We start from the raw sequence: 14,553 nt of genomic DNA, 5'->3' as shown, positions 1-14,553 counted from the left end.
AAGAAAGTACTTGCTTGTTTGTAGATACCTGCCAGCATTCTGGGTGTGAAGTACAGGGGAAGAGAGATGTGTTTATTATTGAAGCTCGAACTGAAATTAGAATGGAAATGTTTTCTTTTCGTTGACACCTTTTTTTTTGAAGGGAAATTATAAATTCTAGGAAATAATTTATTCCAGTCTTACTTTCACTGCCTAAAAGTTTGGTAGCAACCTGAATTCTGGGCATGTGCTCTACCTCTTTGCTGTATCTTGGCATTTTTCGTGAAAATGTGGACCAATGCCTACGTTATCAGTTACTGCTGATTGCGTGCCATAGGTACAATAGGATTCACGCTGAACAAGATGAAACCTTTTAAATATATTGTTACATTTTTTTTGTAGGCTTGAAAGAGAAGAACAGAAAAGAAAGGCAGAAGAAGAAAGACTTCGTCTAGAGGAAGAGGCTCGTAAGAAGGAGGAGGAAAGAAAACGTGAAGAAGCAGCAGCTAGAAAAAAGGCAGAAGAGGAAGCCAGGAGAAGAGCTGAGGAAGAACAAATGCTAAAAGAAAAGCAAGAAAAAGAGCTCCAAGCCAAACTTGAGAAACAGGTACTATCTCAAACACAAATGTGAAACTTTATATACGTATATATGTGTTTATATATACATATAAATAAATACTTTATAGTCTCTGGTAATCTACCTGAAATAAATAATCGCCCTATCATATTTTACACATTTTGATTAGAGGGAAGAAGCAGAAATCAAAGCCCGTGAGGCAGCTGAACAGCTTCGTCTTGAAAGGGAACAAATCATGCAGCAAATTGAGCAAGAAAGACTGGAGCGGAAGAAGGTACATATTTGCATCTCATTTAAGAAAATTATTGTATTTCTTCTTTAAATACATAACCCAGGAAATACCCAATAGCTTCCAGAAATAATAATCTGGAGGGATTACAGATTGATATTTATGCCTAATTTAGTATTTGCGACTTGCATGTTCGGGGAATGTGAACATCAAAATTTGTAACAAAGTGGAATTGCCCAAGGCAAACGGCTTTCTGCTGGGTACTGAACAAACACAGGACTAGCCTCTACCCACAGAGTTAAATGCCTGAGACAACAGGGAATGGCATGCCAAGGCAAATGTCGATTGCCGCCCAACCCGGGACATCACAGACTATTGAGGAACGTGAGTGACTTTGTTTTAAAACTTACTCAACAAAAGCTTCATGTCATTAATTGAGAAAGTTAATGTGATTAACAAACAGGTTTTCTCCCACCTGGCTTGCCTCTGGTTGCATTATGCAGAGGCAGCAGGGCTCCCTGGCCAGTGCTGCACAAGGAAATGGCTGGAGCTGTGTAACTTAGCTTTATCTACAGCTTTGTGGCAGGAAAGGGAGAACAACTGCAGAGCTGCAGAACCTCTGACTGGTTATAAAAGGTAGTTGTTCCACTTTCCATATATGCTACTCTAATATGTTAGTTTCAGCTGTTTATCCCTGAGCTGGAGCCGTGCTGCGGATTAGAATACCAAACCAAGTGTCTTTAAATCTGAAAGTTTCCCTTCACAGTAGTGCAAAGAGAAAAGGCTTGTTGGGAGGGGTTTTTTAATGAACAAAGGAGGGAAGAAAAAACCAGTATTTTAGGGTAATGCCTTACCCATTTTTCAGCAAGAATAATTTCGGGTATTTCATTTCACTCTTCCATTCCAAAAAGCCTAACTGTTTTTTAAAGGAACTATTTGGAAGCAGTTGGAAAAGCAACTAGATTAAAATAATAGCTGTTGATTTTAAATAAATGTCTTGTTCCAGAGCTGACCACAACTTGTAACTGCAAACACCTGGTATTAAAGTGTTTGTCTCTAAATTGCATCTACTGAGAAGGTCATGTTCTATGAGATCTGATATGTGAAAGCCAGCTCCCAGGTGTTTTCTACCTTTTGTTTTCATTATTATTTATTCTCCATTTTTCAAGACAGGCAGGGATGAGATCATGACAATAGAGAAAAGTTTTTCTTTTTGTCTTTTTTCTCCTTGATCAGTCTCTTGTGTTAAATATTCTGTCTGCCTTCTCATCCTCTGATTTATTTTGGTTTCTAGAGAATAGATGAGATAATGAAGAGAACAAGGAGGAGTGAAACACCAGAAATAAAGGTATGAAACAGTGTGTGGTTGCAGGGTTTTTTTGTTTTGTTTTATTACCCGTATGTGAAAATTAAACACTAGAATAGTTCCCTGTTAGTAGGTATACTTAGGTACATTCTACACCCAAATTTTAGTTGTATTTCAAACTGAGAATGACTGTTGCTATGTCACAGTTATTGTTGTGCCACTGCTACAGAGACACTGCTTTATGCAGCTGTTGCAGACTGACCTCCCTCACTGTCTAGCAAGGTGGCAAGAGCCCATTCCTGGATGCTGGAGCTGTAATGTTTGCTGCTGTGATGTGTTTTCTCCTGCTTTGTACCAGGCAGTGAATTAGGTACTGAGCTCTCTGTGTTAGTCTGCCGGGAATGTGGGCTTGAGAACAAGGCAACTGTGTCCAGCTAGAAAGTTGCAAAGGGTCACGTTTTCACTTCTCTGCTAAGTTTTCTACTAAGGAAACTGTTTCTTCAGTTACTTTCAGAGCATGTTTTATTTTTGAAGTGTGGGGGGAAAAAAAAATATATCCTGTGCCTAATTAAAAAGGGGGGGGGGGAATCCTTTCTTGCTGTCGATGACCTTTGACCACCCCGTGGCCCTGGGCAGTCACAAGTTTCGAGTCCAGTCACTTCCATGAAGGTTACAATCCATTGTCTAACATAATTGACTCATTACTTGATTACAGAAGGAAGAGCCAAAACTGGAGGTACCATCAACTTTGAATGTGGAGAAACAACCAAAGGCCCTTGTTCTCAACCAGCCAGGTAAAAATTGCCATATTTTTCTGACCTGTTTTTACAATTAGTTCTTTTCAGAGTTTTGTAATCTCAGGCAGAGCGCTGTGTATTATCACAGGTTCTTTGCTTTCATCTCCAAAAGAACAGCTATGTTTGTGTGAGTGACAAATGTTAGAAACTGGAGACTCAGCTTTGTTTCGTCACGTAAGCAGAAGCAGAGCAAAATTTCTCCTCCCTATTAGTACCTGACGTAGCATTTCTGTAAATGAGAAGTTCCAGTCTGGCAGCAGGTTTGGTTGCTGCAGTCTGCTTTTGAATTTTGTAGGTAGAAGATTTTTGCACACAACCAAGCTTGCAAGCTTTATATAGCATTGCTCTAAATCTTACACTTGATTTGATTTGATGAAAAAAGCATATGTATTTAAAGAATTATTAAATAAAATACACATATCTGGCATTTATCTATATTTTGTTTACCTCCCCAGGCCAAGGCTTTTAGTACATGACATAAAAAAATGATACATTCTCTTCCTGTTTTCTCAAATTTAAAAGTTGTAGCATAAAGAGCAATTTTAGAGTGGAAAAGAGGATTGGCGGTATAGTACGGTGAGTCATAGGCGAAACTGAGTCTTACTGCATTGTCAGTCTTTCTTTTTACTTGATCTATAACTTAAAAGCATTTGTGATATTTTTTTTTTAACTTTTAAAATAAACAAGTTGCTACTGTCATAATTTCTAACCTTCTTTTATAGAGATCAATGGATTGGCAGCCTGCCTGAAAAATAAAAGCTTAGAAAGTGCTGCCACTGTAATCCCTTCCCAAGATGTAGTTGCTAATGGACTCAAGTCGGTTCCAGGACTTATTCAGCTGGAAGCTGTTGATGGGAAGTCTAACAGCATGGAAGATTCAACAGATGAGGTTCAGTCCATGGATGTGAGGTACAGACCATATCTACTAATAGAAATTGTGGAACACCCAAAGGTTATCTTACTTCTCACCTACCCCACAATGTGGCAGTCAGGTGTCTACTGTGGTGTCCCCTACTCCTGTCAAGATGCAATTTGGTCGTTCCAGACAGGAGTCAACAGAACCTCATCTCACTCTCACATATTGGACGGAGGGGGAGAGGGCTCTGAAATCCTTCCGCAGTCCGTCCTTACGGATTCCGTACAAGTTTGCCCAAACTTTTCAGATCGTTCTGTGAAAGCAGCTACTGTCGATACTGTCAGATGTCACCGTTATTTTTTTATTTGTGCTAAGACTGCATAGCTATGATGCATGAGCTTTTCTTCCTCCATACAAGCAGAATAAAGAAAATAATTTAGAATTTTAAGTACTTAACTGGAACAAATGTATGGAAATCAGAAAATAACTTTGTGTGTATTAAATACTGTTGGATTTCGATGGAAGGACTCGCAGGAAAGAAGGAAGTTGGTAATTTAAGGCTGCTGTGAGATAGCTTAGCTCTGAATTTTAAACATGGAATTTTGATACAGTGCTTCCTTAAGCAGCAAGCCAACTTAACATCTCATACTGTTTCAGTATTTCCAATAAATCTGCGTAAATACTTAAGAAATGCCTTACTGGAACAGACCAGAAGTCCGTCTACCCCATTATGTGGTCTCAGAGAGCATCAATAAGAAAAACTAGTTAGGGAGAGCACCTGAGTCCACCGCTTTCTGCAATCCAAGACCACACAGAAGCGTTACGTTAGGGATGTCAGAGGGCACAACTCTGCCCTGCCCTTTTAAATACCCACTGATGGACCTGTTGCCCATGAGTTTATCCACCTCCCTTTTCAACCTGCTGGTAACGTTTGCATCCAGGACCTCATCTGGCAGCAAGTTCCACAGTAGTCCCACTAGGTAAATTATATCCTTTGATCTGCATTAAACCCAGTTTCTTACTAGTGTCTTTGGGCACCCTCTAGGGTTTGTGTTGCAGGATTTGATGCACAACAGCTTTGCCGTCACCTTGTCCGCCACCCCTTCATGGCTTTAGAAATCTTTGTGAAATCCTTCCTCTGCCTTCTCTTCTCCAGACTGAAATGCACTAGCCTTACTAGTCTCAGCAAAGCATCAACTGGTTGCAGTGCTTCTTAAGGTTAAATTCTGGGATTTCTATGTCTGAAGTATGTCATAAGGTCTTAACAAATAACTTTTTATTCCAGTTGTTAAGTGTGGGTGCTTTAGGTAAATGTTTGTGGGGTCAGGACAATAATTGAATTTGCAAGATGCAGTAAACATTTAGGTAAGGGAATGGTGCAGGGACTGAAATAATGAGTGATCAGTAAACTACCAGAAACTTGGTGTCAGGAGAAAAGTGTTCATATCGCATAGCTACCACAAACCTTAATCTTTAAGAAATATGGATTAGGTATGACCTTCCATCCTGAACAGGGCAACCTCTTTTTGTTTGGATTGGGACGTATTCTAGGTAAAGGCTTGCTGCAGCTGGCCTTAAGATAAGTAGTAGTTTTTGAACAACCAGAAGATTAATTTGCTTGTTGCTTAATGAAAACTTACACATCTCTTATTCTGTGTCTTCCTTTCATTTATCTTTTGTATAGCCCGGTTTCAAAAGAAGAACTTATCTCTATCCCTGAATATTCACCCATGAATGAACTTATGCCCGGTTCTTTGGACCAAAATGGGACAAGTAATGCCAAGGCTCTTGAAGATCTCTTGGATTTCACAGGCCAAGCTACATACTCCAAGATGTCCAGTGATACCATTAGCCTCGATGACTGTAACAAAAACTTGATTGAGGGATTTAACAGTCCAGGACAGGAAAATACACTGAATTCTATCTGTTGACGACCTCGCTGTTCAGCCGAACGGATAAAGGTATTGTGATAAACATCTTAGGTCTGATAAATCGCTGTGATTACATGCGAGCTTCCCAGAAAAATATAGCAGTTGTAAACAGCATTTGTGGAGGGAGTAAGAAAGCTGATCTCCTAGATATTTAAATTCAGCACAGTCTTTCATATTTGCAGCTCTTTCTAAATTGGCATCACATGCAAACTGAGTGTATCATAGCAACCAAAAGTGTTCGGTAAATTGAAACAATTCCTTTATCCATTCAGAATATAGTAAGAAGACTTGCTTTTTTCCTTCGTTAATACGCTGCCTTTCTTGTAAGTCTTTGGAGCCTATTTGCATGAAGAAAACAGTTAAAAGAGGGGCCAGCCTAGAAAATGGTAGTTATTGTTGCTGCTTATTCTTTTCTGCTGCTATAAATACTTGCAGCATGGTATAGAGTCAGTTATGCCAGAAAGGCTGCAAACAATATGAGAAGAGCGTAGTAGGCTTTAGTGACAGTTTCAAAGTACGATACCACAGTTTGTTGGGTTTTTTTTTTTCTGTGAAAGAGTGTATTCTAAATTACAAAACTGAGGTCATCTAACTTGCCTATCTGACTTGACATTCTCTCTCTTTTTTTTTTAATTGACAGAGGTAGCAGTTTGTGGAGGATGTATCTCCCCGTGATGCTGCTGGCAGTAAAATATGAGCTTGTCACTTGAAAAAGCTTCTGCAGTCTGGAACACTGGATTTCAAATAATCAGAGCTGAATATAACTTTGTCTTCCCGGGGAATACGTTGAATAACCGTCTGCTTTTGGCAGAAATCAGTGATCTAGAGCCTTGATGGTTTCAGGGAAGACCGAGTGTGCATTAGAATTTGAGCTTTAGCTGCTAATTAAAGCACTTACTACTACTTTTAATTTAAAAATCATCTCAACATTTCACTGTGATTTTTACCTGTGCATTTTATTTTGAAACGATTCTCCCGTAAGCTTTATCATACATCTATTTAGACATCTTTTTTCTGTAAATAATGATGAGGTTTGCCCACAGTGCATTGAAATGAAATAATATACTGTACTTCAGCTTTGTGCCTATCTTTTTTTGTCTTTAATAAGGAGTTATTGGCAACTTTTATGCAGGTATGTAATTCAAAACTATAGCTGAAGAGGCTTGAAAAACATACAACTGCTGGAATCCAGAGCCTTCTTACTGACTGTGGAGTGTGGGAGTTATCCCGTTACCGTTACGTTGACACTTTTAGTCACTAGTGGCACTTAGTGGTTAATATTAATTAGTCCATGAGCGACTATCAACTATGTGTTTAAAAACATACTTGCGTAACACCTGTAAACAAAGGAGGCGAAATGCCTAGTATAATCCCTTAACATATGTATAGTATAGCTGTAGTAGATGCAAGTGAGTGGTCGGGGGGTGAGATAACAGGTAAATCTTTGGAGACGCAGACACTTGATTCATACCAGCAGGCTTTCTGTCACGTGGAGAAGCATTTTGTCTTCCTGTAGGCTCAGCAAAACAGGATTTAGTCAGCAGCGAAACAGCAGGCGAATGTTGCAGCAGAAGTACCAAGGCTGAGACACGCGCACGGGGGAACACTGCTAGCCCCCATCGTATTCTGCAAGCATCTGTATGGAAAAATTCACATCAAGGTGTATCATGTCTAGACATCACGTGCCATACAGTGTTAACTTTATTTCTGTTGGTGAACTGTGATAACTTTATGATAGATCATGTGCTGCTTTGAGGACACTTTTGTCCAGCTCCTTATAAGAATAAACTATAAATACAACTGTCTTTGGAAACTAACACAGAATAAGTGAAAACTTGGGGGGGTTGGTGTCTTTTTTGTTTGGGTTTTTTTTTCACATGTGAGGGAGTTCACAGCGTGGCTTGAGCTCAGTTGTAGCCTGGTTCTTGTGCTCTTTAAAGTCAGCGACGGGAAAGTAACCAATGACATTATGCGCGATGTGTAAAGAAATCCTACCTACAACAATCCAGCTCTATTTATGTTAGCGTACTTCAGCAAAATACTTTCTTTTGACTGTGCAGTAAGCTGTGGCATGGTATTGTGTCTTCCAAATTAGTCCTTCATCTATTTCCTGAATAATAAACAAACAAAACCAGTTTGTTTTGTTGTGGTACGTTGTGTTTGACAAATGTCACATTATATTTTATTATGGTGCCATTGTATAACCTGTAGATTTCTGTATTTGCATGACCTGTATAGCATGTATAAAGGTGAAATACATTTTCATTTATGAATCTAACTTGTTTCATAGCGTTTTTTACTCCCAGCAAAAATATGACTAACTGAAAAATACATGTATGTTAATTTATTCTGAGGTGTTTTCTGAAGGCGGGTGTAATACTGAATGAAGGAGTGGTTGTCAGAGCCTCAGAATATTTCGCCATTGTTTCCTTTGCCATATGCCAGTTTGCTTTCTGAGGTCTTGCTGACACACAGGGGAAATGCAGACTGGTGACAGAAGAGCCTGAAGGTGAGGGCTTCCAAACTGTGGCATCCAGGGTGCTACTGACAGCATACAAGCCAGTCTGCAGCCCCAGCTTCTGCCCTCTGAGGTATTACTTGGCAAAGAAAACAAGGAGAAGAAAACGTGGGAGCTGAGGCCAGCAGACACTGTTGTGTTGAGCGTGCAAGAGCTGTTCTGTAAGGGTACCTGGACTGTAAACGCTGAACTTCTCTTCAAGCTCCAGGCACGTACTGCTGCTTAGAAAGAGGCCAGCCTGGAGCTGCTGTTAGTTTTCTAGTGAAGTGTTAGGGAGAAGCATTCTACAATTTTTAATTTTTCTTTTTTAAAATCGTAACTTCAGTCAAAATTAAAAATTATAGAATCTGCTTTTATTATGAAGTATATTAATACTTTCCATGGTGACAGTTCATCTCACTTATTAACTCTTATTCATGTGATTTGTCAGTTATTTATTAAGATTAAAGGAAGGATAGGTGAGTATTCATTAAGAAGGATATTGCGTATTTTCCTTTTTGTTTGCTTTCACATGTAACTACAAATTTGGCTGAATATCTTGAGGAAGTACTGTTAGCTGAGGGGGTTAAATTGCTTCTGCTTCCCTTTGCTTTTGATGATTCTTCAAGCACTATTAATGTTTTTTGCTGTGATTTAAGTCTGCGCAATGAGCTTTACTTATAATTTGTCAGGGGTTTTGAAGCTGTGGTGGAGGATCACTAGTGATTCACGCGAGTCCTTAGTGGAGCTTTTCTGCTCTAAAGCACCTGAGAATCAAGCTGTGAGAAGAAGCAAGAAAAAAAAGAGTAGAGCGGTGATCCTTCAATGGGTTTTTATAAATGGATGAATGGATTTTTTTTCAGATTTCTCTTACAAAGTGATCTGCAAAACAGGATTGTACACACCAAGAAGAATCAGACACTGCTGCTGTCCTTTCTCAGATTTATTTTCAGTAACTAGTGTAACTATTAGTAAGTTTCTAATACATAAATAATCCCAGCGAGGGGTGGATCTGGACCCCCAGGCTGCATTTTCATCTAGAGATGAAGGGCTAGAAGGGGGGTCCTCTCTCCTGTAATTGTGCAAATTATACATGTGGAGAAAGCAACAGCAGTAGCACAGGCTGCTGCTCTGGCTGGCGGGGTGGGGATCTTGCCTCTGCCACGTCTCAAGAAGAGAGCGGTGCCTCTCCCCACTTCCCCCCTCCACGCCATGGTCCTGGCCTCACCAGCGTGTGCTGCTCGGGTGTCCCTGCCACCACCCCCGCTCATGTTTTGGGCATCAGCAGTGTGGCTCTCGCTGCCCCACGGGCCCGAGGTAGCGCCGCGGCCTTCTCCAGCATCAGTGCCGGCCGGCTGGAGGAGCCCGCGGTCCCCGGGCACCTCTGGGGCTTCAGCGCTGCAAGGCGGCTGGGAGGCCCTACTGGAAGACATCCTTCCCATAAAGGCTTAGACTGTGGTCCCTTCCCCGTATTGAAATGGGGATAGTTTAATATCCAAGAGCTGAAGACTATTTACTCTGTGAGGTCTGCCGCTTGCTTGCTCTGAGCCACGGCCCGTATCCTGCACAAGATGTCCTGTACGCGGCACAGAGGAGTCGGTGGGGATGCGCTGCTCTGGCGACCTGCGGGACTTCTTCCTTGCTCCTGCCCTCTCCCTCCCTCTGCAAGCACCGCGTAGAGATGGAAGAACTCTCCTCGTTTGCTCTCATTTTAGAAAGACGTTCAAGCTGTTGGTTGCCTCCGAAAACAACATGGGAGAGCGGCTGTTCACCTGTGCTGCCTCTGTGTGTGTGTGTGTGTGCAAATACACAGGAATGGCAGTTACCTCACGTTTGGGGATGCTGGTATCTGGTGTCCAATGCTGAAAAAGGTATTACTGCTGGGCCACTGTGCTAAAATCTGGAAAATATAATGTCTGACTGAATGCCGTTTTCTCTGGATTTTCTTTTTAATCTTAAGAAAAACAGGTTTTAAATTCAGTCTGTCTCTCCAGAATACATATACTCAAAAGTAATAGAAAACTCAAGATATTCAGATGCATTTTTGTCATTGCTGTTAATGGCAATAATACCAGTCCAGAACACCGCAAGCCACAATGTTTGTCTCTCCCCCACTTTTTTATCCCATAATTTATCTCATCTTTATGATCTCCTACACCTGAAGAGTAGGTGATGCTCTTCACTCAGTTGGCCAATTTAACTTGTCTGTTGAAGCAACACATTAAGTGTAAAAGCCCTTAAAATTGCAGGCAGAAACACCAAGGGAAAGAATGCGTAAGCTTTTAAAATAATTACATAAAGTATAAGAAAATGGTTTCTTGACCACCAGAATAACTTTTGACAGTTGTTTGCTTCTCAGTTGCCTTGTTTGTTCTCCAGCTTGTATATGTTTTATAGCATTTCTCATGATTCAAGAGTGAGGTAGTAATGTTTTAAACTAGTGGGTTTGATGATTACCTGAGGCCTTCAATTTTCAGGATCAACATAAAAGCTCTGGAAGCTGGTGTGCGATGTTCACTTGGGAGCTTTACAGAAATAGATGCGTATCCCTGCTGAAATCAAGCCTTAATGATTTCCAAAGAAAAAACAACTATGATGCCAGAGAGATTCAATGAATAGAAGGAAATGTTAAGCAATGTGCTGCGTGATCTATGAAGTTCTTGCTGTAAGAGTAAGCTTTTTAAATAGTTACATAAACAGCTCAAACCAGAAGCTGTGCATTGTCACCTGTATCTTCTTGCTGTGTCTAAAAGGAATAACTTGAAGTCAATGGCAATTGAGGTGACTGATGTTGTACAGGAATGGACCCAAGGACCTAAAATTATACAGCTGGAGGGAGAAAATTAATGGGTGTGAGAAAAGTTCACAATTGGGGAAATTATTCTGACAGTGTTTCCTGACTTTTTCTAGAAATAACAGCCACTCTCACCAAATTCAATACATGAGCAGCACAGTAAGCAGGATCGGGGCAATATCTGTAACACCGTATTAACGTTATGTTCACACATCCCTTCTCAGAGTAATGTCTGTCTTTTAAATTACAGATGGTAACATTGTCTGAAATACCATTATTAGCACCTTAAATATGCAGAGCTATGGGGGTTTGTGCCAATAGATTCTGTGGAGTTACTTCTAATTTTCCTGCTGCAAGATCTCAATCAGGAACAGTTTCCACTCCTTCCTTTTTCTTCTTTTTCTTAAACCTATTATCAGTTCAAATACACAAATCCAAGAGAGTACAAATTCTAGTGGATGCCTGCTGGAATGAGTTTGTTCTCTCAGTTCCTGGACAAAGACTGTCTGCACCACAGCTGGCAGAGAAACAAAAAGTCCAAGGAGTCTTTTGGAGACTGACTATGTGCAGTAGCGCGTCGGGGACAGCAGTGAAGGACTGCTGGCATGGGCAGTGAATATAATCCTTGTCAGAAATGGCTGAGACCTGGTCAGAACTTCTTTCCTTTTGGCAAGAAACGTTTGTAATTCCAACCTACATTTTTACAGGATTAATTTATGCTGGTGTTCTTGGGCCAGTGTCGGGTTTTAAGGCAGAAAATGTCCTGCAGCAAGTGAAACTGCTGGTGGATTTGGCAAATAAATGAGTTAATGAAATGAGGGAGAGGAAGTAGGGTGGGTGAAGGTAACAGTCGCTGAAGAATGCTAAGACACTTTGCACATATTTACTACTGAGTAATTACTATTAAAATTCCTACGACAGATCACATCAGTCATGCCCCTAACATCCTGTCAAGCCGGACATTTTGAAATCTGATCTCTCCTCAGACTTCTCGTCCTGCTGTTTCATTGCAGTTTCCCCTCCTGTCACCTCTCCGAGATCTGGCTCTTGCACGGGTGAGGAAATGCAGCCTTTCTGCACCTCTGCCTTCCTCCTCACACTCATCCGCTGCGGCCTCTTGGGTGAAAAGCCTGGTTCAAAGCCTTTGCTTTTAAAATCCTGTTACCCTATTTATGTCACACGTTGGTGTTAATTCATACACTGAGATTGTTTTCACTGGTACATTGCCAAAACCCTACCAAGTTCAGACAGGCCCTACGCCCAGAGGCAACAGCGCAGTTTTCACATGTTGTTACAGGGAAGTCATGATAACCTCATAAATAAAACATGCGGGCACGATTACATCACGACAGCCTGGCCTCGCTGAAGGCTCTCTTTAAAGACTAATTTGGCGATGCTATTGGAGCCAAGTCATGCAGTCAGTCATCCTCTCACATTCCTTCGGGTTTTAATTAAACAATTACTTTACAGCTTTCCCCAGATTTCAAAGCTAAATAATGTAGGACTTATTTCCTCAATTAAGGAGGGAATCGTTATCTGTTGCTCTGAGCCTCAACTGAAAAAAAATCACAGTTCCACAGAAAGCTGTTGAAGAAAGTTCCTACAACTGAACTTGTCTGGGTTTTTTGCTTTATTCTGGACCAAATTCTTTCCTTGTCTGGATGAGGTGTTACAGATTTGAAGTTATTTTGACAAGTAACCTCAGGTGTTGACCTAAACACCAGTATCTCAGTTTCTGTAAAGTAAGAGAACAGCTGACACTTGTTTGCTGGGGGCTTAGAGATTTAGCTGATTTTGTTCCTTTGAATGATAGAAATATTTATTTTTTTTATTAGACAAAGCAAATTAAGCAGCGTGCCCGCAAACAATTAAGCAGCTTGCTCTCATCTCAGGACAGGAGACGTGCTTTGTGGCTTGGCGAGAGTATTTTGATATAACTCAAAGAAAAAAAGCCTGGATGTGCTATGGGATGGGGGTGGGTGAGAAGTGGAAGAACAAAGCATTAATGTGAAACTCCTCCAAAAGCAGAGATCAACGCTAATGAAGCCATGCAAGTCTCGTCAGGAGGCATAACGAGATAGGGAAGTGCAAACGAAACATTTCCCTTTAGATATTATGAGAGGTTGGCTGGTAAAACTGTGATTGCCCTTGGACAGCCGTTCTGGATGGTGGATCGTGCCTTTGCAGATGCCGACTCCACCAGACCCTCTCTCGCTGCTCCGACGTACTTTTTCCGCTTTAAGTATCACCGTCTACCGGCTCTGTCTGCAGACACCAAAATGAATTGTGTGTGGCAACCAAGCTAACTGGCTCCCTGCAAAGAGCTTTCAGTTTCATTTACCCGGTCCACCTCAGTGGAGACAGGCATCCAGCAGCAGCTGCTGTGGTGGTGAGCCTGGCAGGGTGGTAAAGCCCAGGCAACGCTCCCCAGCATGGCTCGGGCTCCCCTGCTCTGCCTGCCTCTGTGCCTCACCTTGTCGGGGATCGAGGAAAGTTTTCTTTCCACTTAAAAAAAAAAAAAAAAAAAAAATTAACATAATACAGTTCAGCAAAGTTCAGTGCCAACAGTAATCTTTTATGTGGAAAATGAAATGCCTCCTTGAAAGAACAGATAAGCACGATCTGTCTGCTGTCGAGGGCTGCGTTCTGCCTTTGAATTCTAGGTGACTTCCACTCATTATTTCCAAGTATTTAGCATGCAAACCACAGCCATGCTCCTTCCAATGGGAATGCTTACTAAATTAAACATAAAGAAATATGAAAGCTATTCTCTATTCTAATCATGCTTAATTAGAAAAAAAACATGGAAATAGATTAAAGTAGTCTTAATAAGCGGTAATTGCCAAGTCTTGTGCAATAGAATAGCCTTCGTAATTCAGAGATGGAGAAGAATGATGCTGTGGAACTACTGACAGACACTGCTTTGAATATTAATTTATTTCCCTAAAGTTTAAGTTTTTTCCTTAGCCTACATGGTCCCAGCCATTGAGACCCTTGTGTACTTACGCTGTCCATCAGGATAAATGCATATTGGATCAAGACCATCTGAGGACAATTCAAATAAAGAGGTTAATAATGAAGCTTAATGATTTAGTTTTAAGTAATGTAGACATTTGTCATATGGACACAGGGGTGGGTTGTCTGTAGTTACTTCTTTGGACCAGTTTTTGCTTCAGATGAGGTGTCTGACCACTACACCAGATGAAGGAGGGAATTGTTGCGAATAGGATTTTGTTACACAGCTTTGGTTTAGCAGCAGTTTAGGATTTATTAATATTTCTAAGATAGATCACAAGATTACGTTGTGTAATTATTGGCAGCACTTAATCATCAGCCAATTAAACAAAGTGATTCAATGGAATTTGTTACAATCAAAATAGTGACTTAGTTAAAGGTTGGAGAATGGCAAGCGTCATCTGAAACTTCCGGCAGGGCTGTGCACACAGATGAGGGTTAAATCAAATCACACGTATGGGCAGGCAAATAATTCTGAATCAGATTGCACACAGCCAGGCAAATGGTTCTGAATCAAACTGCACACAGGCAAGCAGAGGATAACCTGTGATTAAAATTTCCTTTTTCAGGAA

The 14,553-nt window shown here is 40.9% G+C and overlaps 1 protein-coding gene across 6 annotated transcripts in view; it reads left to right on the top strand.

Annotated features, from left to right (window-relative positions):
• MAP7D2 (MAP7 domain containing 2) overlaps window positions 1-7,953 on the top strand; it is an 88,012-nt gene extending 80,059 nt beyond the window's left edge. For all 6 annotated transcript variants that reach the window (XM_075429267.1, XM_075429250.1, XM_075429241.1 and 3 more), the window contains 7 exons: window positions 382-586; window positions 726-830; window positions 2,080-2,133; window positions 2,807-2,885; window positions 3,611-3,797; window positions 5,429-5,705; window positions 6,316-7,953. In XM_075429267.1, the coding sequence (XP_075285382.1) occupies window positions 382-586; window positions 726-830; window positions 2,080-2,133; window positions 2,807-2,885; window positions 3,611-3,797; window positions 5,429-5,675 (877 nt within the window). In that variant the 3' untranslated portion in view covers window positions 5,676-5,705; window positions 6,316-7,953. The remainder of the gene's footprint in view (window positions 1-381; window positions 587-725; window positions 831-2,079; window positions 2,134-2,806; window positions 2,886-3,610; window positions 3,798-5,428; window positions 5,706-6,315) is intronic.
• The last annotated feature ends 6,600 nt before the right edge of the window (window positions 7,954-14,553 follow it).

Source organism: Opisthocomus hoazin, chromosome 1 (genome assembly GCF_030867145.1).
Source record: "Opisthocomus hoazin isolate bOpiHoa1 chromosome 1, bOpiHoa1.hap1, whole genome shotgun sequence".
Lineage (NCBI taxonomy): Eukaryota > Metazoa > Chordata > Aves > Opisthocomiformes > Opisthocomidae > Opisthocomus > Opisthocomus hoazin.
This window is presented reverse-complemented; position numbering and strand designations above follow the sequence as displayed.